This window comes from Bacillus rossius, chromosome 13 (assembly GCF_032445375.1).
Source record: "Bacillus rossius redtenbacheri isolate Brsri chromosome 13, Brsri_v3, whole genome shotgun sequence".
NCBI lineage: Eukaryota > Metazoa > Arthropoda > Insecta > Phasmatodea > Bacillidae > Bacillus > Bacillus rossius.
In genome coordinates this window covers 29,403,889-29,429,547 of record NC_086340.1, presented here as the reverse complement: position 1 = coordinate 29,429,547, position 25,659 = coordinate 29,403,889, and the positions used below count along the sequence as shown (strand labels likewise).

General features: G+C 36.5%; 1 protein-coding gene across 2 annotated transcripts in view; it reads right to left on the bottom strand.

Moving 5' to 3' along the window:
- Positions 1-25,659, bottom strand: part of LOC134538417 (nuclear valosin-containing protein-like) — a 73,419-nt gene that overhangs the window by 24,386 nt on the left and 23,374 nt on the right. For both annotated transcript variants that reach the window (XM_063379720.1, XM_063379721.1), the window contains exons 6-13: positions 19,474-19,818; positions 18,511-18,645; positions 17,388-17,607; positions 10,703-10,985; positions 9,583-9,973; positions 7,000-7,167; positions 6,565-6,687; positions 2,401-2,607 (exon numbers count right to left, since the gene is read on the bottom strand). In XM_063379720.1, the coding sequence (XP_063235790.1) occupies positions 2,401-2,607; positions 6,565-6,687; positions 7,000-7,167; positions 9,583-9,973; positions 10,703-10,985; positions 17,388-17,607; positions 18,511-18,645; positions 19,474-19,818 (1,872 nt within the window). The remainder of the gene's footprint in view (positions 1-2,400; positions 2,608-6,564; positions 6,688-6,999; positions 7,168-9,582; positions 9,974-10,702; positions 10,986-17,387; positions 17,608-18,510; positions 18,646-19,473; positions 19,819-25,659) is intronic.

Below are 25,659 nucleotides of genomic sequence, written 5' to 3'. Positions count from 1 at the left end.
GGCCATTCTTTTGAATATTTAAGTCGAAAGTTCCAAAGACTTGCGTGTTTTTTTTTTCCAGATACACATTATTCTGTCACACGCTTCATTTCTAAAACCGGCACTGAAGAACACATCACTATCGAAAAACATAAAAAAAATCCACGTCTGTAGACACGACAAAAACACTAATATGGAAAAAATGGCTTTCAAGAAATAAATTAACACAACACAGGTTAGCCAAAGTACCGTACAAAAATTATCGTGATTTAAGTAGCCTTCAAACGATAAGTCCGAGAATATGTACTAGTTGTATCGTACAACGGACGTAATACCATCCCATTATTATTTGAAAACACGAGAATTAATTTACTTATTTCGACAGTACATCGTACATGCGCACTCTTACTAGTTCCGTTATTTGTGCAACCAAGCGATGTATTCAAACTGCATTCACGAAACAAGCACAGCAGAAACGGAATTTTCTCCGTTACCATGCAGCACAAAGCCTCGTTTCCGTAATAAACCATTGATGTTCCGTAATACCGTAATTCGGGGTTAAAATCCGTAATAATTACGGAAAATCCGTAATGGTTGGCAGCTCTGCAGAACTGAATATTGAAATTAGTGTTACTGAAAAATAAAACTTTACTTCATAAACTGTGCTTTAAATTAATGAAGCTGCTTCTACTGATATTATTTGTTTTAGTATTGTACATTTTATGTCTAGAAAGCCAAATATTTTAGGAAGTGTTTATTTTTTTAGAAATGCGTACTTTTTTTTTACTATGTCAAGATTCAGTGCACTAAAAATGTATGAAATTAAGGATTTATTAGTATGCTTTGATAATTGACCTGTGGTTTTAAGCTTCTTTGCTTTACAGTCAGAAAGTAACTACTAGCTATTGCTGATTGTAAAACTGCATAATATATTATGAAGCATGTAAGAAAGTGTACTTTTTTCTTATTTGTCTTTGTTTTGAGTGTATTTATAGCTGTAATTTTTACCAAATTTGGAATAAACTACAAAGTTTGTGTATTTTTTATTGGTATTATTATTTTTAACATATTGTTATAAAAGTGTTGGTATTATTTTAAAGTAGTTACAGACTATGCACGTAGGTCTACTATTAATATTACAAACATGCATATAATAATAGTTTTGTATTTTATGCAACATACCGTATTTACCAGATTGCAAGAAGACTCGAATGCAAGACGAGGTCAACTTTTTAACCAATATAAACCAGAAAATAGTATATAACAAGCTATAAATAAACATTTTACCGCCACCGTCGCACGTTTGCTTCGGATATGCCAAAACATCTTGATGCAGCACTGTTGTTTTCTTCTGCATATTTTACCACAATGAGCTTAAAATTTGCATCGTGATATGTTCGAGAGCCTTTCTTAATAAAAAAACTTGATGTTCCTCACCTTTCAACACTATCCATTTTAGGTTCCCGCAATTTACCGCATTTGTTCATTAATGAAAATAAACAATTTCGTTTACATAGAATAACATTGTTAAAACGTATACAACACTTTGAGTTACTAAAATTGTTACAGCGCTCGCAACATAGTGGAGATATCATGTACTACAAAATTCAGCATGAGAAATGACCTGGTTTACCAACTCCCGTCTAGGTTTCAAGTCTTCTTTCGTGCATACTTTATCTATGGCGTGAGCGGAAATAAACAAAGCATGGCGACTAGTACCGTAGATGTTTTTTATAATCTTTTTGCGTACAAATTAGCTTTAAATTGTACTGTATTTTTCATTAAATGATTATAATGTTAATAGTTATTTATTGCCTGTACCCATAAAAGTAATTTCACATTGTAATAGCCTAAAAATGTGGGACAAACTACCATCAAAAATAAAGATTTTCAAATGCAAGACGAATGTGAAATTTTTTACCGTTGCCGGGAGAAAAAATAGTCGTCTTGCATTCAGGTAAATACGGTAATATAAGTATTTGTTAATCTGAAATGGCATTGCAATTGCAATGAAAAATGATAAATAAAAGGTTTATTGGGTAACATATTTATGTACAAAATTAGTATTTATTACTGTCAACTAAAATTCAAAGAAAAAGATTCGAGGTTCGGGAATCTTTAAACATTCGATTCGTGATTCGATTCGAGACAAAAATCATAAATTCGCAGAAGCCTACACAGTAGTTTTGGTAAAATCATAGCATTACATTCAGGTAAATACATTACTATCACTAAGAGATTTCCATGACTTTTCCATATTTTACAATAACTCCCCTGACTCGTTTCACTTGCCTGACTTTCTAGAATGTGGACACCCTTTTCATCTATCAGTTTGGCTTTAACAAGTGACATTGCAAATGGTGAGGATGCTGATGACACAAGCTCTCTGGAAGCACCACAGCGCACACGCACGTCACGGACCTTGGTGAGGGTGCGCAGCACGTCGACCTTGTCCGCGACGGAGGGGAGGCCCACGTACAGGATCTTGTCGAGCCGGCCCGGCCGCAGCACCGCGGGGTCCACGATGTCCGGCCGGTTCGTGGCGGCCATCAGGAACACTCCCCCCCTGCCCTCCACGCCGTCCATCTCCGTCAGCATCTGGTTCACCACCCGCATGCTGGCTCCTCCCTGCAACACACGCCAGCATCCTCACACTGCGGGGACCTACAATACCACTGCAATATCACAAGCTAAACATTATTATGCCAACCAGAAACAAAACCTTCAGAATAACTGAATTCAAATATAAAATTTATCACAATCGCTCCATAATGATGCTCACTTTCCTTAAGTTTACAGTAGAACCCTTGTATAATACTTTTCAAGGAGGCAAAAGGAAAAAGCAGCAAATGCCAATTTAGCCCTTGTCCTTGGTGTTTGACCTGACCTCTGAAGGGTACATTTGATGCTCGAATTTGCTTAATCAAGTCAACAATTTTTCTTTAAATTCATCATGCTTTTAGCTTATATTTTATTGGTGTTTAAAGACACATGTCACATTTCTGAAAAATTGTCATATGATTAGTTACAGTGACATATAGTGTGGAAATGCCTTTGATCAATTCTTTTGCCATTTGAACATGTATTCTGTTTATTCCTTGATACAAATTAAATAAATTCAACTCTATCAGCAATAGAATTTGTTTTTGCTCTCGCGGTATAGTTGTCAAACTGAAAATGCACCAGAATGGTAAGGAAAAGAAGGATTTTTTTTTTCAAGACTAGGGTGCCAACAGACATGTAACTGCAAACATTATGTCCCTTCAATATATTTAATACACAGCGCCAGCCAGCACTAACATGTAGCACTAGTGACACACTTATCTACATTTTGTTTCTGCACAGAATCCTATTTGAACAATCTACATCTATTGTATAAGAGTAATTGTTAACAAAAAAGTATGTAAATTGCAAGGTAAACATTTAACATGTTAAACTTCACAGATGTGGTGAGTGTTTGGAATGGTTAGGTTTTTAAAAACTTTTTTTTTTTTTTGCATTTATTGAATTCAAGAAAGAAAACATTATAAGCAGGAAATGCATCATTCATGAAACGTTATACACAGGAATTTTTATGCTTCCCAATCGTTCTCTCTTTCTATCAATATCAATCCTTATAATTAGAGATGATGGAGGATTAACAAAATAATACAGCCGCGAATAAATCCTATAAACACTTTTATTGGCGACAAAATGCTACAACACATCAATCCAGAAAATTCTGCAACACTGTTATTACTTCCACAATTGATTTTTGTGAACAGGCCAATATTTGATAATTAGTATGCCATGGCCATAGCATGAAAAAAGACGTGAACATAGAAAAAGGCACTCTGTTCTGTGAGTGATATATCAATTACTGTGGGATAATTTTAAAAACCATGGTTATGTCATCATTTCATGTTTTGTGCAGCATATGCCAGGTCTTACAAATCTAACATGCATATATCTATGATGTTTGAATTGCTTCTGAACGTGTGCATTGATTTAGGTAAAGGTTAATTTAATTTCACTACAAGTTTGGAATATAAATACCTATTGTACGTTTGGCATGCTAAAATGTTAAACAATTAGTATCCTGCTGAATTTTTCACATAAATGTGTAACAGTATGTGATGTTTAAAGCTGGGTACTGGATAATTTAGACACCACAAAATGTTTTTAATAGGGATGGGGCGAATCCTGATTTCCTCGAATCCGAATCCTAACTCAAATCCTCGTCTGTAATTGCAGAATCTCGAACCCAAACCCGAATCTTTTAACAGATGATGTCCACATATCTAATGTAAGTGAGATGTATTCTGCTTGCACTAAAAGTCCCTTGACTTTATCACATGTAGTTTGGTACATTTCTGGTATAGCCTAAGTGTATATAAAGACAAAAAATTTTCTTGAGAAATTTCAGTTTTAGTACAGATTAGCGGTTAGGATTTTTTCTATAAATAAGCTAGAGGTCTGCGAGCCTAAGAATTTTACTTCGAGCCGAGCTCGAGCTTTTGTGGTACAGTTACACTTTTGGGAAATTATTTTTATCTTAAACTTAGTATAATGTTTGAATAAAGTATTAAAATGAAGTGGGCTTATTAATTTTGGGTAAGTATTGACAGTGTGTGTTTACATTTTGCACTGCTAGAAAAAAATAACATTTTTTTCCATTGAATCTTACCTGTTTCCATTGGTTCATTAGTAACTGATATCATCCAACTAACATAACCAAGTATATGTTTGTGTAAATGTAACATATCTTTGGGAAAATTTCATCCTTGTCAATTTTTCTGTAGTCCTTACTGAGCTTCAACAAACTTAGCACCAAAAATCATGTTGTTTGAAAAGTACATTCACATTGTTTCAACATTTCCACTTTTCAGCACAATAATTCTGAGAGAGATTGTCACAGAGTATTAAATTCTGTTCTTTAATCTATCATGCAGAACAATAATTTGTTCTGCACGTTCGGGAGTTAAATTAACTCTACGATTGGAGATAGTGTTTCCAGCAGAAGAGAAGCGTCTCTCGCTGGCAACCTGCTTGGCTGGAATGCTTTAGTAAAATTGCTTAACCTCAAAATTAGTGTCATAAATATCTGTAACTGGTCATTAAAATTTAATCAATTGAAAGTAATAAAAATAATAGCATTTTACTTCATTCAATTTACACTTGCAAAAAAAAACATACACACATAAACCTACATGGAAAATAAAGTCTTTTTCAAACTGAAATCTGAAATATGTTTACTCATGTCATTAAATGTAGAGCTGTATTGAAGAAGCCGATTTTGCCAATATTTAGTTGAATCGGCATTTCTGCCGACTTCCGATACAGTACGCTTGTTAATTTTCGGCCGATATTACTGAAAAACGAAAGAGACTGACATAACCTAAAAATCCACGAGTACCATTTTCACTTTTCGTAGTAGTACTGCATTCTTTCACATCACATTATTTCTTAGCAACATGTGCCAACCGTACATATCAAAGTTAACATCCTTTTTTTTCAACAATGTTCTTTAATTTAATATGTCATAAATAAATAATACATTACTATCACGGTAAATATACATCTCGGTTGTTACGGTAAATATAGTGCAAATATGGTAGCCATCATGCTTCTGTAGTAATTATGGTATTATACAAAGAATCTTTAGTTCTTATTATGGTAATTATCTTAAAATATCTATTGGGTTTGTACTGTAGTTATGGTACATCATCCATATTTCTTCATATGTTGTTGTTCATTTGTCTTTTCTTCATATTTACGTGCGCCATTATTTGAGACAGAAAGTTTCAGAAAAAATTTTAACGGACTTTATATCACACATTTAATGGCGTAAATGATGAGACCTCTGGCAATTTAAACGCTTTATACGGAAAAACCTACCATGCGGGACCTCGTAAGTGAGTTTTACTGTATTTTTTTCCCCGTAAATAGTAAAAAACCGAATCCTTTGACGAATCCTATATCAGACCCGCCGAATCTTCGAATCCCTAGGATTCGGCGGATTCGGCGGATATTGGATTCGGTCGCCCCATCCCTAGTTTTTAACTAACCATTATTTAAATCCTTTATGTGTAAAATAGAATAGCTGACAGCCCACATACCATTATTCATTTGTAGAAAGTTATATTTTTCATGGAATAGTAAGCATTATTGTCATGCACATACAGCCCAAAATAATCTTGATGCCAAACTCACCCATGATAAAATACATTTTCTTCTTTACGTGTAGTAGAATAAAAATGAATTCAGGTTAATGTTTTAAAAAATATCTTCATATCACATAATGAGCTGAACAAAATCATTTAGTACCCAACCAAGGGCATTGCAATTTAAGATGTAATATTTTTCATAAGCATTATGTTAGCTACATTCAAAACACTTAAAACCATTTGAACTTATTAAATATGGGGAGGAAATGTTTTACAACACTTAGCAAGACAGCAATGTATTTTGAAAGATTTGCAAATTGTTTAAATGGCAATAAACACTATGCCACTTAAAATAAACACTATAAAGTACATTTATAAATGCTCTTTTCCATCATCTCTACTTATATTAATGAAATTGCATATATTCATTTCTTCTTACCTCTCCGCTCTCTGATCTCTTTGGACACAGAGCGTCCAGTTCATCAAAAAATATAACACACGGGGCAGAGTTTCTTGCTCGCTGGAAACACTGGCGTACGGCTCGCTCGCTTTCACCCAGATACTGTAAAAAAAAAAAAAACATAAATCATCATTATTTGAACAAGCATGACTTTACTTTAAATATGCAAATATTAAAATCCATATAAAATGCTATATATTTAGTATAACGGTTTCAGAATAACCCCTGACCATTAGCTACAACAGTGGGGGAAGAAATGAAAGAAAGAAAAAAAACTAAATTATCTTGTATCAAACAAAATGCTTTACTGTCAATTTTTTTTTATTATCATCTTTTAATATTAATGCAATAAATGAAATTTAATACATATCATATTTTATTATAAGCATACATGAATATTAAGGTAACATTTACCATGTTCAGCAACTCGGGGCCCTTGACAGAAATGAAGTTGATGCCCGCCTCGTTCGCAACTGCCTTCGCCAGCAGAGTCTTGCCGCAGCCGGGCGGGCCACACAGCAGAACTCCCGCCGGAGCGGAGATGCCCACGGACGCAAACAGTTTCGAGTACTTCACCGGCGCCTGTTATCATACAAGTGAAACAAACAGCTCATACACCAGAACTTAATGAAGTTTTGCTTCTTGTAAACTAAACCTCTTTTATTACTGACATTTCTAAAAATGTCTAAGAATTATTGTAAAGGCCCTTAAAAATAACTATCAGCCAATTACTAACTGACATAGCAAAGTTCCATTTTACATCATTATGCTCAAAACAATGTGGCTACCACCAGCTAACGTCCCCACACACTACGACGGCGTTTCAACATCGTTATAGTTACACTACTTAACTTTTTTGCAAAAATAATAAAATACCCTTATGCCTATTTATGTTTACATTATCCTTCAGTGTTTGAGTAACAAACTTTATTGACCTTTTACTATTAATTACTTTCAAAAACTTTAGGCAGAAAAGTATAAATAAAATTGCAGGCATCCAAAAAAAATTAACTTTCACCAAAAATGATTTTAAATAACTTTTAAAAAAGTTTTTAGTTTTATCAAACTTACAGCATTTTCCACATAGGGCCTGAGCTGGTGTAATTTTAAACATATAATCAACAACTCAATATACCAAAAAAATATACAAAACTCATAATACATTAGTCTTTTTTAATAACAATTAATAATCTTATGTGCGTAAAAAAATATTTTTCCTCTAAAACAATATGACAATCATTACACTAATTTTTTTAACTATTATAAAACTTTCTTTTAAAATACTAAAAGTGAAATTAATTACAAGCATAATTTTGTAAATACCCTCTTTTATCATATAATCGTCGCAATCGCATAATCGTCACACCCATATCTTAGGCCGTCAAAATTGGGATAAAAAAACTTCTTGCGTAAATGTCACATGATGTTTTTGGTCCTGCTATTAGATGCCGAGCGCTTTGTGTAGGTATCTTTTCCATATAAAACAATGTATTTTAAAGTAGAAATCTAATATTTATTCGGACACTACCACTTATTTAATTAACGGAAATACAAAGTTGTCTGACGTGTAAATTTCCTTTTAAAGAATTTTAAAACGTTATAACCTTCATCTGTTTGTTTGCGTCCCCGGGGTTTACCACTTACAAAAATGTAGCCAGCGCTCGTTGCAATCATTAATGTTTGGTTATGTTGCTTCCCGTATAGAGCGCGCAAACGTAGTCGAATATCAATAGCTCGCCGATACATGCAACGCGAGCTCTCTATCAGGGGCCGAGTTAACTACATTTGATAGCCCGCATTCTTTCGTGGTAAGTGTATACCACAACGGTAGTTACGCGTTAGTTCTCGTCACAGATTGAAGTCGCTTGCGTTCGTGTCACAGATTTAGTTTTTCCTGGTACTGGACAAGGCAGCTGAAAACAGAGTCACGACCCAAGCTCTTGTATGCTCGGACCACAGGGTAAGTCAGCAAGTACCAGGCTCCACTTGAAAGCCACTCGAAATGTAGCACTGATACAGTTTTCTACCATGTTACAGCCAGTTGCGGTAGTTTAATTCCGTGCTACGCCTAAAAGTATCACTTAATAGTTAATACGTAGATTACATTAAAAGCCACAGTCTTTAACTTATTCCGGCACATTCACGCACAATCCATTGTCGCGGACCCCCAGTGAGTAAAACCATCTTTTCGCCTCGCATATTACTCCGCCTGTGCGCACACAGACACATCCGATCCGCACGGCTGCTGAACTTCCCTCCGCCTCCTAGCGCTGCAGGTTGACACGTCACTGACCATGGCAATCAAATGCAAGTTCAACCTATTATGTGACCAAGACGTTTATATAAAGCCACATATTTATAAACACACCAATAAAAATTAATTATTTAAGAAAATACCTACAGTGTCTAAAAGTTCATACCTTCAAAGATATAAATTACTATATTTTCCTATAAAACTTACTAGATGTTTCAGAAAAAGGTAACTGCCGAAACATAAAAAATCTAAATTAAAGAAATACAAAATTATAAATATAAAATTATGTGAAATACAATAGTTATATTAATTACAGAAAAATATTAAATGAGCTTTAAAAACCAATTAGAGAGTGAACTATAGGACACTAGGACACAAGAATATAGGGCATTTAAGTTCAGAATCATCCTGTAATAATATTTTGTAACTTGTAATGCTACCAAGTAGTCTGACACAGCCTATTAGCAGAAAACTGATAATAATTTTTGGCATTCAATTCCTTAAACAAAACCTAACCCACATGCAAACTTAATTGGGTAAAGGTTAAGGTAATTAAAATATTTATTATAGGTATTTGTTTTGGGTGAAACAAAAATCTCCACTGTTCTTCCCTAGAATTCAAGCTCAGCCACAAGTTTCTCCAGGCTCAGAGAAGAAAGGTACGAGGCCAGAAAGAAGAGCCGAGTACACAGAAACTACGAGAAGAACAGAGAAAGGGCATAGTAGGAGCAGCAGTTACCGACCAATATGGCGATCTGCAAGGCCTGCCGGATGTCGTGCAGAGCCCCCACGTCTTCCCACGTCACGTCCGGAACCGTCGCAAAGCCCTCCCTCTTGGCGGACGGGCAGACCTTCTTCAGGGCCACGGAGAAGTCCTGCGTCGTTATGCACAAGCCCTCCAGCTGCTTGTCCGACAGCGGGGGCTGCTTGCACAGCCAGCCGCAGAGATTCTCTTCCGCTGCGTTCCCCGCCGACTTCTCCTTCCTCGCTTCGCCGTCAACCACGGCACAATCCCCGTTGCCTGTGATGGCAGCTGAATCTTCGTCCGATATTTCCATATCAGACGAGTTGTTACACTTCTTTTGATTTTTATCCATTTTTGAGCCTAAAGTCTGCCTGTTATTTTCAAAATACCTGCAAGAATAAAACACATAAATGATACAACTTGTACATAAAAAAAAATCACTACTTAAATTACTGGTAAGAACTTGAATACTGTTTTCTATTCACTTTCATCACATCTAACAGTACAGGAAAAAAATATATCTTGCTTGTATCCTCAACAAGTAAAGGTTAGTTTCATTTCCTTTGAATAACTTAATTTTGTGCATCCCAAATTTTAAACAGCAAAACAACTTAAGACTTTCCCTAACGTCATATCTAGGCTTGAACCCGCAGTCCTACCATTCTGTGATTTATCACATTTTACTTTTTTCAGGTCACTTATTATTGCAAACTAGGGGTGTGCGGGATCCCGACCACGTCTGGATTACTAAGACATCTCAATAAACATACCTCTATAAAAAAAGAATTTGAGGATGCTAAAAAATATGAAGTCGCCACTGAAGCAAGTGAAGCAGACAAAAGAAATAGCAGCAAAAAAAAAACAACTAACTTTGCAAGAAACGTTTAAATGATCTTCTCATATTATAATTAAAAATTTGCTTTTTTTTTTTTTTTAATTTTCCCGATCCCGTCCCGTTTCCCGCTGGAATAATTTATTTTTCCCGAAAATTTCCCGCAGTACAAAAACCTATTCCCGCACACCCCTATTGCAAACTAATCAAAATAAAGCAATAATTTTTTATTTGCTTTGTTTGTTTTTGACACTTTTTTAGATGTGCAGTCAAGTAAACACAGTACCTGAAGAATGCATTAATGGCCGCCACCCTCGCTAGCGAGGTGAGATCTGCACCAACGTATCCAGGCGTGAGCCTCGCCATTCTCTCGTAGTCAAACTGTGGCTCCAGCTTCAAGGACTTGCACACGGTCCTGAGAATCTCCGTCCGAGCTTCCACGTCGGGAATACCGAGAGCAAGCTCCGTGTCGAACCTTCCGGCTCGACGAAGAGCTGGATCGATGGAGTCGGGACGATTCGTGGTCCCGATTATCAGCACGTGCTGTCCTTGCTCTCTGCGGCCCAAATCTAGGAACACGCCACACATCGTTCAACAGTTAATAAGCATATGCATGCATAATATATCTATTTTATTTATTTACTACACTCATTTATACTTCTAAATGTAGTGAACTGAAAGAAAGTTTTTACAAATTTTTGTAGAGGGTTAATTAAAAGTTTTTATTTATTACCAACGAAAATACGAACCATAGTAATAGTCATAAAATGATTACATTAACTGTTATCACCCATTAAGTTTGCAAAAGTGGATTAATTTTTTTTTTAATGTGAACATAAAAACATGACATAGAGATTCTCTTTCAAAAATATTGACAAACTTATGCAATAAATATTACATACAATAACAAATATGTATAGAAAGATTTAGGTATGCTGAATAAACAAGCTCTGAAACAAGATGGAAAATTTAACTTCCTCTTTGTACACAAGTTCGTGCCGTATTTTTCTTTGCCAAGATAATTATAATGCTATAACTACATTGTTTTTTCAGCATGATTTTAATCAATGTAAAGATAAGAAAAATGTAATAATAAATATACTAATCTTACAAAAATTAAATATTACTTTAGGTCTTTAAATAAAAAAATTTAATTTGTCTGAATTAAATGTTTATTTTATGCAGTCATAGAAACTTTCTACTCTAACGACATTTCAAAGGATTGTTGGATTAATTTCACAGTTTCTTCAAGCAACACTGAGTTTACTTCTCAAAATTCCAGATGAACAAATGATAATTTCCACACAACAAAACATAAGAAATAGTTACCATAAAGTTGTCATTTCAATTTTAGCTAATCAATCTTAAATCTTTTAGAAAAAATATCAGATAGTATTGTTATGAACACAGACAGGACCGCGACACGCGCCAGGTTCGGCCAGGTTCGAAGGTGGCTGGTGACCCTGCATGACCACGGGCACCACGCACCGTGTCACGTGCCAGAGCATTGGGTCAGCCGGGAATGATTTGACTCGTCATTAGCCGCTCTTGTCAGTTCTGGAAAGACGAGATCGACTAGTACTTAGTACCGAGCAAGTTCAGAGCGTTCAGAGAGTTCCGCGAGTGAAGGGAAGTGCAACATCGGCGAAGAGGGTGAGACAGACCCCCCCCCATGCAACCAGAGAGTGGTGTGACGTGGAGTTCCACTGGATCGTGAGAGTGCAGAGGCTGAGTGGCATGAGAATGTGTGTGTGGACAGGAGCATGAAATACAATTATTTATTATTAATGTAAATATTAGTAATTAATAAAACTGTGAAAAAAACTTAATTGGGATTTCCCTTACAAACATAGTTCCCCCCACATTATAAATCGTAACAGTATACATATGTATTATTTTTATTTTCTTTATTCAATGAATTCTGTTTACAGCATGTTTCTTTCTTTACACTATGCACAGTCTCAAGCTTATCTTTTCTTTACACTATGCACAGTCTCAAGCTTATCTTTTCTTTACACTATGCACAGTCTCAAGCTTATCTAGTGCTACTCCAATTTCTCCATGTTCTTCTGAGCTGTCTCCTTTTTTAATTTTACACTTGTCACTTCAAAAAATTAATCTCCACTTCACCAGTTTTAATTGATGCTCCTTCTTTCATCAAGTTGCTCATTATTTCCTCTGAAGCCCTTTCTTCTTCTGTGTCTAATTATTCATCATTAATCCTTCTTTTTGATTTTACAAATGTGTGTGGTAACTGCTATGTGGACTGCAAGGCAGTGGCAAAAGCTCTTCTGTCACCAGTACCAACTGGGGTTTTATATAAAACATTTTCATGGTCAAATGAAGCAACTATTAAGTTGTACGGAGAACTTTCAGACACCACCAGTAATTGGTTTTAAATGTTCACATTAGCAAAACTATGAATTGCAAGAGGAACAATACCACTAAAATAAAATAAAAGTTTTAAAATATTGTAAAAAATTAATAAAATTTTTTTTCACTGTTTCTTTGTTTCATACATATTGTTCATTTGACAATGGTACAAATTTTTTTTTTGTATATGATTGGTTAAGTGAAAAATCAGTTATCCGATTTTTGGTCTTGAATTGTTTCAGATAATCAATGCTCTACTGCAGGCCTGCCGTTTTTACGGATTTTATCCGTTTTCACGGATATTTGAAGCTTAAAACGGACTAACGGATAAACGGCGACATTCACGGATATTTACGACACTTCGCCGATATTTTCATATTTGAATTTCGTTCGTGTAAATATTTACATTCAACTACCAATTTCGCAATTTGAAGTTGTCAAACCATACAAGCATCCAACAGTAAAGCAAACACACACATATTGTGTAGCGCCATGGAACTTCCAATCGTTTAACCACAAACCAAAAACATTTACTCCCAAATTTCATGAAGTTCAATATCTTTGGTTTCGGGGGAAATGTTTTTTGTTTGTTAAGTTAAACGCTAAGAAGTGTCATGGCGTCAGTAAACATTGGTCTTTTTTGCCATTACATTGTTTTAGGTGCGGCATTTGTTTACAAACTTCTTACGTGATTTAAGTAGTAGTTTTGGTCTTAGCTGATTGTGATGGAGAAAAAAAGAAAGGATTTGCCGGACAGGTCACTTTATAAACAGCGTTATCGTAAAGAATGGGAGCAAGAATTGAAATGGTTGAGGCGTGGCAAAACGGAAATTTCCGCCGTTTGTTCGACTTGCAACTCGGAACTGAACGTGACAAAGGGCGGCTTGAAGACGCAAGTTCATGCAAAAAACCAACGAGCTGCTGATCAGAGTTGTTCTTTGACGAGTTTTGTAACCAAACCAAACAATATAATTGATGCGCAACTGTTATGGGTGAACTTCGTTTGTGAAAACAATTTATCTGTGAAACTCGGTGATAATTTCACGAAACTTGTCCCACAAATGTTTCCAGATAGTGAAATCGCAAGAAACTTTCCTTGTTCTCGCACTAAAACTAGCCAGATAATTATTCAATCTTTGGGTACATCAGCTGCAGATTTTTACCTAGATGCAATGAAAACACAATTTTTCACACTGATGATTCATGAATCAACTGATGTTACAGTCACTAGGCAGGTTGTAGTGTTAGCAAGGTTATTTCCATCTGAGATTGTTGAAACTCATATGTACAAAGTAATGGCTTTGAGTGGTGCTGCAACTGGAGAAAATCTGCTGTGGAAAGGGTTTTCAGCAATCTCAAAATGGTTAAAACAGTTCACAGATCGTCAATGGAATCACCAATGTTAAATGCACTGTTGCATTGCAGAATGAGAACATCTGCAGGTCTGGCTTTCAAGCCCACTGATGAGATGCGGAAAAGAGCACAGAACATGAAAAAGTAGCAGAACATGAAAAAGTAGCTAGTTAATGATGTGAAATACATTTGTTTTTTTAAACTTGTAAATAACTTCAGTTGTATGGATGTATTTAAAGTTTAAAAATAAGAAAAGCACCAAAGCCTATACTGAAGAGTAATTTTTAAATTACTTTTCATTTTATTGTGATACCAACTATTAGTTTTGTAATGTAAGTGGCAAATCATAATTTTTTTTTGACATTCATTTGATTTTTTTAAATTATGTTTTGGAATGCAATGTATATTTAAAATTACTACGAAAAATAAATTATGTCAATTACGGCTATAAATTTTACAGGATTTTTAAATGCTGTAATGAGGATTTAGGAACCTAATTTGGTGGCAGGCCTGGCATAAAGTGTCACAGTATGAAATTAATGGGAAAACATGTTTTCCACTGCTTTGTAAACTTGCAAAGGCAATGCTTATTCTTCCACACAGCAATGCAGGGGTGGAAATGATATTTAGTAAGCTCAACCTTATCAAGTCAGCGCACAGGTCATGTCTTGAATCGCCAAAGCTAAATGCTTTGTTGCATATCTCTTCTATAGAGCATCCCACTCTTAGATTGCAGTATGGAAGTAAATGGGCGCATTCTCTCTCTCTCTAACACACGCCAATTGCCGTTAGCACTGTCCTTGTTTCTTCGTGCGTTGTTGCCAAATATCAAACGAAATTTAAAATTTTAATTTTTGGACCAAGCTTTTTTTCATATTGTATAGAATCAAAATACGCATCAGGCAATGCTTATTTTGAATACTTAACAATATTTTAAGTGTCCGAAAAAATTAAAAAACATAACTTATTCGCTGCGAACTGTTTTGAAGTATTCCGATATGTTTCACATCAAAAAAAGAAAACCTACATGTGTATTTCATTCAGATTTTTTTTATTAGTAAATTAATGCCTTAGGATGCCACCGAACAAATGTTAAGACAAAAACTGTACAGGTTTCACTTAAATAATTTTTTTAATATATTGAAATGCATTTTCTCACAAACTGACACATCAAAAAGTTGACCCGCGGAAAAAAAAATTTTCTATTAAAGATAGATGGGGGACGAAAGCGAGAAAAATGTTCACAATGAATTGAATTATTTTTTAAAAGCAGTTTCATCTCAATTGCTTCTACAGTTTCCGTGGAAATAGCTGTTAAAGATGTGTCTTATCAGTACAAGAGCGCGCGCTGCCGTCGTAAGAGGAAACAGGGTCGTGTGTTTAGATAAGTGGGGTTCTGTCCTACAAGCAATTTAAAATACATGGCTTCCTTAGTCAACAAAAAATATTATAATCGATTCTTGAACATAATATTTAAAATGTATGAAATAAATACGAAGGAATTTAATAGCGATCATGGTACAAAATTTTGAATTATTTTTCTATCCTTCTCACCAAGCATCTTATCAAACATTGTTTTAGACAAAGTTTTGGAAAATAATTATGATATTATTACAAACAATTTAAACAGATTTGATAAGGTGTCTACTAAGGCAGTTACGTTTTTTTGTCCGGTGAAAATTTTTTTCTTCGAACCCATGCAGTTATGGCTGGTCGTATCAAAAATGTATTTAGAAAACATTTTTCGGCATTAGGTAATCCGAGTTATCATACGTTAAAACGGATTCGATATTATTCATATTATGGGAGTTGTTGCGATTTTTCTGTTTTTCAAAAAATCTTCCCCATTTCGAACCAATTGTTCGGATTTTTCCCATAACTTATTCGACCGAGAATTTCCATTACCGTATTTTATTTATCATTTTGGACATGACTTGTCCAAAAATATGGCATTTATCGGGCCCATGAAAATGTGATATATATATAATTATATATATATGGGATTTTTAGAACAGAAAAGAAAACTATAAGAAAATTTCGTCTACAATAGGTAGTTTTTATTTGAAATTTACATAAAAGTGGCATTATTACAAATTTATATGTGTAATAGTATAAAATATTATAAATTACGATATGATTTCTTAAAATGCTTCTTGTTCGATCCAAAATTACAAAGACACGCATCTCCTGAAATTCGTAATGTGTTAGAGATTTGGCAACAGCGCGCGCCATAAGCCGTGTACTGCAATCTAAGAGTGGGACGGGCTATAGGAAGAATATGGCAGAATTCCAGCCAACAGAAGAAATGAGGAATAGGGCAAAACATCTGAAAAAGTGATATTTAAATACTGCCAGTGGTGAAGTGTAGGCTACGTGTGTGTGTAAATACTTGTATAAAGTGTTAAAAATTGAATTGTTTTGATTGAAGTATAGTTACGTACATTATTATCAAGTAATTTTCATAAAAATTGCATATTTTTTTTTGTATTTTTTAATGTACAGGATTTTTCAGGATATTTTATATTCAAAACAAGGATATTACAGGATATTTCACATTTCAATCAAGGATATTGTTTTCAAAGTGGTGGCAGCCCTGCTCTACTGTATTAATTTCACATTAATGTGGTAAATGCAGTAACTAAATAACTGGCAAAAAGTGACACAAGTTACTTCTTTCGAAATGTAGGTGAACAAGTGTCTTTTAGTGAGAAAAAAAAAAGTTACCTACTTTGAGGCCTGTGTTATCTGTATATGCTTATTTGCTTTTAAATACAATTAATTATTATGTGGTAAGATCTCTACATGAGCCATGAATTTAAGTTTTGTAACAACTATATTCAACCGACTGGTTTCCTAGTACTCCTGGTGACAGTAGTGACATCCTAATTTATACCCAGAAAACAGTGCTAATCAACACAACAGTAACCAAACTAGTGTTTGCCATTGGAAATCATGCTAATAACAATCTGATCATGAAAACATGGTTGTTACCATAACAAAATGAATACTGAAACCAATAAAATCAAATGAGAACAATCGTAGTTATGTTCTTTTACAAACATCATACCTGAATAATGGTGAAAAATTAGATAAATACTCATTGAATGAAGCTTGCAATGATTATATTAGAAAAAAATAGGTGCACATTTGCTATTGCAAAATTCTCAAGCTGTTTATTTTCCCTCCTATCAGTATGGCTAATCTATTGTCGCAACATTGGGCGAACTAACGCACTCGCCACTCACCATCCAGACAGGAGAGCAGCTGACAAACAATGCGCCTCTCCATCTCGCGCTGGGCCGTGTGCCTGTTGGGCGTGATGGCGTCCACTTCTTCCAGCAGCAGGACGCACGGAGCCAGCGACACGGCTTCCTTGAAGAGGTCCCGGATGCGCTCCTCCGACTGGCCGGACACTCCCGACACCAGCTCCGAGGCAGACACTTTCAGCAGCAGCACGTTCAGTTCCTGCCAACAGAAACTAGGCATCACAACTCCGTGTGACCACACACGCAGAATGACACAAAACTGTTTATATTACTAGAAATAATCACAAATATTATCATTACTGTCAGTTTTAATTTCAGTAAAAATATTCCGGTTTTCTAGTGATTTATAGTTCACGTTTTGGGAACATTTTTTTTAATAGATCTGAATCTCTGACTAAACAGCTAAGAGACCTTTTTAACCAGTAATGCTCATCTAAATTTTTTATTTCAATAGAGCAGCTCATTACAACTTTTTTAAAATACCATTGCACTGTATATTAATTTTAATAGGTATTCTAGTTATAACTATATCTATGTTTAATAATCTGACAAAATAGCTAATCCTGCATGGCCGTAATCCCGAAAACATTTCACTGCAAAAAAATCTTGTTTACAGTGAAACCTTATTAATAAATCCCTGTTAATACAAAACTCTAATTAATACACAATATTTTCACAGTCCCTGGAAATTACACTGGAGTTAAATGCTAAATAAATTGTTTATTACAAAAGATGGTTATAATGAAATAATTTTTTTTTTTTTTTTCAAGGGTGAACAATTACATGTTCATAGTAAAGGATGGTTAGTAAAAAAATTCTCTTTTGGTACAGCCTACAGTAGTAGGTAGATTTTGAAATGCCTATTTCTCCTGGAAATGTTTTGGAAACCCTGTAAACTCCTGGAACATTTAAAGAACTTAATATTCATAAATAACATCCTTTATGTTCGCCAACATTCAAAAATAGATTGATTGAACATTTTCTCATTTTCCATGCAGTAAAATATTTGAATGTACGTAATCCACAATGCACTGCACATAATTGATTTTATAGTTCTTACACAGTTGTGCAACTTTCTTTGAACCGATACGTCTTGACTCACCCCAGCCACGGCCTCGGCTAGCAGCGTCTTACCGCACCCTGGTGGACCTGTTAGCAGCAGGCCCCGTGGGGGAGATATCCCCAGCGTGGAATAAATGTTCGGCTGAGCTACGTGAAGGATAACCTTCGACAGCTCCTGTAACAGTAACAGTTTCCCTGCTTTCCGTGTTCAGCCAAACATTGTTCATGTGTAACATCTTAGTTCTCCATTACGGCAGTGGTGGGAGTAATTTCGTGAATGCTACGGAAGTCAAGGCAAGGAAATGTGTAACAACTAAGGTGCTGCCATCTGTGGCAGAAAATATAATTTGCATGTATTTATTAAGCTCGTCATTATTTTAAAGAATTATAAGTTAAATTTTGTATCCAAGTTTTGTATTAAAAATGTATGTGCAACATGAGAATACATTAATTTGCTCTTTACCAAGGTTAGATGTTACACATGTCTGGCGAGTAACTATATAAACTACTAATACTTAACAAATCAATACATAACACGTACAATTGACCATGGAATATTTTCCTGCACACTGTTTGCACTGTTATCATCTCCATCAATGCAATACAACCAGTCTGTAATATACAACTACGTACAATATTTGATCAAAATTTTAAACAATTACATTACTGACATCTGATCATGCTTCAAAATATTAAATCAATACACAGTTGATTCATTGATTATTTCTCTTAGGTTTGATTAATGATAAAAACAGATGTGTTTTTAACTTTGCATGAATTTTGATTTAAACACAGACTATAGTTTTAAGACATTAAAAATTACTAACCCAGTTTGGTAACTAATACTTTATCAATTTCCCTGTTTTTTTCACTGTTTTGAAGACACCTTTTCCAATTCTCAGAGTATTCCCTGTCTGTGGGAATCCTGCTATATTTACAAAACAAATGTATGCTGATGAATCATTTAAAATGTGTTTACAAATGCCGATATAACTATTCTTACCCTCAAAATTTCTTTGTTGCCTGCAAAATCTTTAAAACTAACTTCAGACCTGCATGCACCAAATCTACCTCTGCTGGAATCTGGTTTTGTTTCGTTTTCTATATGAGGAAATTTTCTCTTTTTCACACTCTTTTGAAAAGACAAATCAGGTACGTCGTCAACGTTATTCTTTCGTTTTTTTGAGTTAGCATCAGTTCCTTTGACTTTCTGCAATCCACCGAACTTGAGGGAGGTGGGATTTTTCACCATCGATGACTTCAGTACAGAATAGCTTTGCTTCGAACTGGTGTTAGAGCTGGGTTTGCTTTTGAAAGGTATGTTGAAGGAACTGTGGGATTTAGTGATCTGAAACACAATACAATTGGAATAATAAACAATTGACACAAAAAATGTGAAAATTGTGAATAGTTTTGTAGACATAACTGTACATATTGACCTTTCTAAATTGGCAGAAAAGACTACCTTTCTGCATTCATTGACCAGCTGGTTAGTCTACATGACTAATGTCTTTAAATTTAATGTCAATTGTTAAGTGAAGTGGGCTTAAACAGTGAAACGTCTTTAATCTGGCTCATTTGGGGTCACGGCCAAGCCAGATTAGTAATTTTTCTAGATTATATAACGTCAATATAGTTTTAACTTGAAGACCAAAGAATAACTAGTACTTATATAGTACAACTCAGCTCGGGGAACAGAAAGGACTACTAAGTTGAAATTAAAACAAGATACCATATTTTAAGATTTAATTTATAGTAAAATTACATAAAATTCTTAATAGCTTATTTAAAATAAATGCTGGCATGTATTTGAATGACTTATCAATTATTTGCATTATACATATATACATATAAGTTTTCAGTCTTGCTAAGAAAGTTACTGTCACTAGACAGAAGTTTCTCACACTTAAGATGGCAATTTGTACATACCAACTAGAAGTACATATACTTTTACACTTCATCACCTATTCTCCCTAGTATCTACTGAGTTGATACTACTATTATTTAAATTTTTTCCACTTAGAGTTATAAATAAATAAATAAATAAATAATTAAATAAATAAAATGAATAAATAGATATATATTTGAGTACACTTGCCAAGTACTGTAAATCAGTACTATTAGTTCAGTAAAATAAATTTTCAACATTTTTGAATGAACGAGAAGTAGGAAAAAAAAGCCCAGGACTCTTACAGGAAGTCAATTCCTAATTGTCACAAATTGTGTAGTGATATAATTGCAGTTGTCATAAACAACTGAGAAAATACACAAATATCACTACAATCAGCTTATATAAATACCCCCTTTCTGGGATACTCTCTCAAATTAAAAAAATGGCATTTTAAAAGAAAATTAGCCTAAAATAAGTTTCTATAAATTTACATACAGGATTTGGAAAATTATGCCACAAATAAAGACATGCAAATAACAGCCAGAACATTTAAATACTAAAGAAGCGAAGAGAAACAAATATAAAATAAACAAGGGTTCTCTGCAAAAAATAAAAAATTACATTCCTTCTTCTGTAAGGCTTGTAACTTTACACCAAGGAGTGGCCACATCTGCATGATTACAAGGTAACTGAGTGAAATTTTCCCCCCTTCAGTTCATCTTTGTGCCCTGTTGGTAAGATGCCCAAAACATTGGCTGAAGTGTAGTGTTTGCAGTGTGAAAACAGTTTTAAATTACCTCTTTTTTTATGGAAGTGACTGTTTAGCGACAGACTCTAATTCATATTTGCTAACCATCATCCGACGTTATCAAGAACTATTTCCACAATATTTTGGGCTTCAACCAAGTCACATCATGCCGTCTCCTGAAAATTTATAACTCCATCAAGAAAATATTGAGACAGAAAAAAAAACCTCAGTTTGTTGTGTTACAATTATCCTGATGATTCTATGACCGGTAGGTTACCTTTTTAATCATCTTGTGGTTTTATTAATATGTGTTATTCAGTGTTGTTACTTTGACACACATGTTTGGCAATTAACAGTTAGATTAAATTCAAAGACATAAGTTCACTTTAATGAGAGGAAAAGTTCCAATTGCATTTAATTATATTGTTATGAACGTTAGCAAGGCCACGTCACGCGCAGGTGCACGCCGTAACATGAGATGTGCCGTGCGCACCTGGGTCGCTGCTTTATCTCCCTCCAGCCCTCCGCACTCCCCGCGCGGCGCCCTGCCTTTGACACGTAACTGACACCGGACAGCTGGGAGTTGCGCGAGCCGCCGACACGTTGTTTTCGAGAGATTTCTGCCGTCTGGACGGCTCGGAGTGACGCGACAGGCCCCGGCCGCTCTCGTGAGTTCCAGAAATTGCGGCTGATAGATAAAACGAGGACGGCGGCCTCGAGAGAGTCAGTTTGGGTCTGAGCAGAGAGTTCAGAGTGAAGTCGGGAGTTTTCCCGCAGCGGAGTTTCCGGGCGATAGAGTGGCGAAGTCCCTGGACGAAGGTTCCAGGGCGAAGAGTTCAGTTCCGGGCTAAAGTGTCGCGGGCGCGGCGAAGTTCCAAGCGAGGCGTCGAGTGGGATCTCGGCGAAGGGGAAGTGTGACGGCGGCGGCGGAGTGCGGCGACAGAGTCCTGCGACGGAGGACCACGAGGGGTGCTGCGGCGAGAGTTGCGCCAGAGATGCGGCCCAGCGAGGTGTGTGGAACGAGTGACTGAGGAACAGACCTTTCTTTAAGTGTAATTAATTATTTGCCATTTTAGATTAATTTTTTAAGTGACATGAGTAGTGGCAATAAATAAAACTGTGTTTGATAAAAAACTTTAATTGGGCTATCCTTTATGAACCCGCAGTAAATCGTAACAATATATAATTAGAATTTGTGTCATTTCATATTGTCGCATTCCAGCATTTTTCGGTGTAACCGACTTTACATTTCTGTCTTTCTTGGTGCGGGATGGGTGTGGGATCACACCAGCCACGCAGTGGGGCAACTCGGTGACGAGGGCATGTGGCAAACACGGGTGGTTGTTGTGCAAAAGCCGCAGATCCCGATGTAAGAGACACACCCGGCGTGGCCCCGTGCTACGTTCCTGGGTCGCTCCGTGACAAGGCGCGGTGGCTCTGTCCCTCAGGGCTTGTGCACTGTTTGACAAGCCTCTTGAAAGGGGGACGGCGAGGTTTTCAAGCGAGAGCTCGTGGCACCGGCACCCTTGGCAGCGAGTCAGTTAGCTGTAAGTCTGCTACGCTCGCTCCGGGGGGAGGCTGTGTCCATCCTTCCCCCCCCCTCCCCACAGGTAACAAGTGTGCGATTTTGAAGAGGCCGGGAGTCGGAGATGCCTTGGATCACCTGTTTTTGAGTAAGTCCCTCAATGCTGAGGTTTATGAATTTATTTGACTTCAATATTGTGTTAAGTTACAATAAATAGGGGTGTGCGAATACTCGAAATTGCAAATATTAGTGCGAATCAAATATTTGATTCAATTCACATTTGAAACCAAATTAGGTATTTGAAATTTTCAAATATTTGAAAGTTTTTGAATCTATTGTAGAATCCTGCCGATGCAACCCCCCTCTGATGCGTCCATTCCATTTATACGACCGTTTTTTTGAGAAACCGTGAAAAATTTGAGCAGAGAAAGTCGAAAATTTGAGTAAAATCGGCTGAAAAACAAGTCTGTTACACTTTGTTTGGCGCTATGTGTTCACGTTTATCTTGGCGAGAGCTGTACTGTAAGCAGGCAGGCATACAAAAGACGGCTACAAATAGATACCACCCCTCTAGAAAGTCCACGCGGCAGTGTCTAGCCGAGCTCGGCGCGTCCACTCGCACGAAAAGCCGTCTCAGCTGTCATGTTATCTTACCCCCCCCCCCCCCCCCCCCGCACGAAAAGCCACTGTGGTAGCTTCTGTGAGAGCATAAGAAACTCGTCCGGCCAGGCTGGCGGTAACGGCGGCTTGACGTCATACATGACGTGACGCTTACCTCTCCATCCCCTGCTAATTCTTCAAGGCTCATCCCTCCCAGAGCCACAAACCATGTAAACCCCCCCACCCCCCTTTTTTCAACAAACATTTCAACACATTCCCTCTCTTATTTCAATCTTCTGCGTGAGAAACTGTCAGCATCCTCCTTCCCACCCGCACTGTGTGCGACAAAAGCCAGGTTGTATAGTCCATTCTCGGTCAAATAAATATTTTTATGGGCTTATAAGACTGTCCTTCGCCGTTAATAAATACTTTATAAGTTTAAGCTATTATGATACAATTTGTTTATTAGTCACACAGCAGTTTCTGCTGAAAAATCACTAATGCCTCGAATTTTATTGAATAGAAAAAATTAGCAGGGCCGTAAATATATTTATTTTACAGCATACACCAATCCCTCGCATAGCACGTCTTCACTTAATGCGAATTCAGTTAGCACAATGTAAATTTTACTGCCCTAGTCTCGAATAGCACGTCTGTAAATTTCAGTTAGCACGAAATCGCCACAGGCTAAAAAAAATCTCGGAAACGACGCGACGTCAGGTATGGAATTCGAGGGGGGAAGAGTGGTTTGGAATGCGAGGGGAAAGAGATGCGCACGCAGATAAACAAACACCGGGCCGTACTGTTGATGCCCGGCCGCAGACCAGGCCCTACCGTTGATGCCCGGCTGCAGACCAGGCCGTACCGTACAGAAACCAAAGCAGATGAAATTGGACACGTTTTTTTAAAAAAAAGCAAGATGATAGTGTTAATTTCACCCCAGATAATATTTAACTAACTTTTATGTTTTGTATATGTACATATTGTACATACAGTAAACTCCCGGTATATCGCGCCCCGATTGATCGCGGAATCGGGTATATCGCGGGTCAAACCATGTCCCCCAGTCAGAAATGAATAATAATAATGGAATAAATGGTTGACAGCCGATTAGGATAATTTTGCGTTGTAACTAACAAACTAAGCATCGGGCAGAAAAAAGCCTAGGCGTAGAAAATGTCCGCAGTAAAATTCTAAACAAGATATCTCCGTACATTATTCCTCTATCTTGTAGGGTTTTCAAATTATGGTCCAATCCAGCCCAGTGATATTTTCTGAAACACTAGTTCTTAACGTCGCTTTATCTCACAAATGAAGCATCGGACAGGGGACCTGATAAAGCCCACCGTCCAGCGACATTATCCAGCGTGACTCGGCTGGGGATTGATGTTGGATAGGCTTGGTTGTCGGCAAGCGCTGGGTAAGGAGAGGCTAGCCGAGAACATGGAGAGAGGTAGAGATTAGAGCGGGCAGAAACACCAGGGGGAGTGGGGGAGGGAATGTGTTCACGCAGCACACAGGCAGAGCATGAGTCACTTGACTGAGCAGCATCGCTGCGTACAAGGCAAAATCAGGTAGTCCGGTGTTTAAAATTCCACTCCAGAATCTTAATTGGTACTTTACTGGACATCTGTAAATAAATGTTTTGTTACAACTTAAACCTACAGACGTAATATTATTGGGTAATTCATTGTATTATACAAGTTCATCTTTTTACTTTGGTATAATGTTTTAACATTAAATAGTAAAGTAAATCGGTTAGCGTATTTTTAATCTTTGCCCAGGAATTCCCAGTGGTCCAATATTTACGTGAACCATACTGTACCACTTTTGCCGTGAGGTAGTAAACAAGTCCCGGAAATGTTTATGTGTAGCGGTCTCCCGACCTTTAAACAGAGGCTGGGGAATATAACACTTGCCGATCCGAGCCACACACACTCAGCAACTCGACACAGCGTTTGGTGAAATAAGTAAAGACAAAGTTTAACACGGTTTTTAATACGGCGTCACTGATTGCGCTAAAATTAAATTGGCGCAATTTTTGTTTCCCACATGTGACCATTTATAATTTACTGTAAGCATGGATAATAAAGTTTAACCACTTGACACGATAGACGATTCTTTATTTTTTATTGTACGAATGCTAGAATCGTTTTTTTCCTGTATCTGCGGCCTGCTTCTACAAAAGACAAGCTATCTGTAAGTAAATCTAGAATTTTTATTTTGTCAATCAAACTCGGTACTTTGCGATTCATATTCGGTTTGAAGTATCACTACGGCCTTTCTTTTTAGAAGACTTTGACCACAGAATCGTGTGTAACCGCACACACTGCACTTACTTTTTTACGGACACTGACGAAGCAGATACTGTGGCTGACACCACGAGACTGGCAGCAGCTTGTGTGCCGCACGTGTGTTTGGCGGC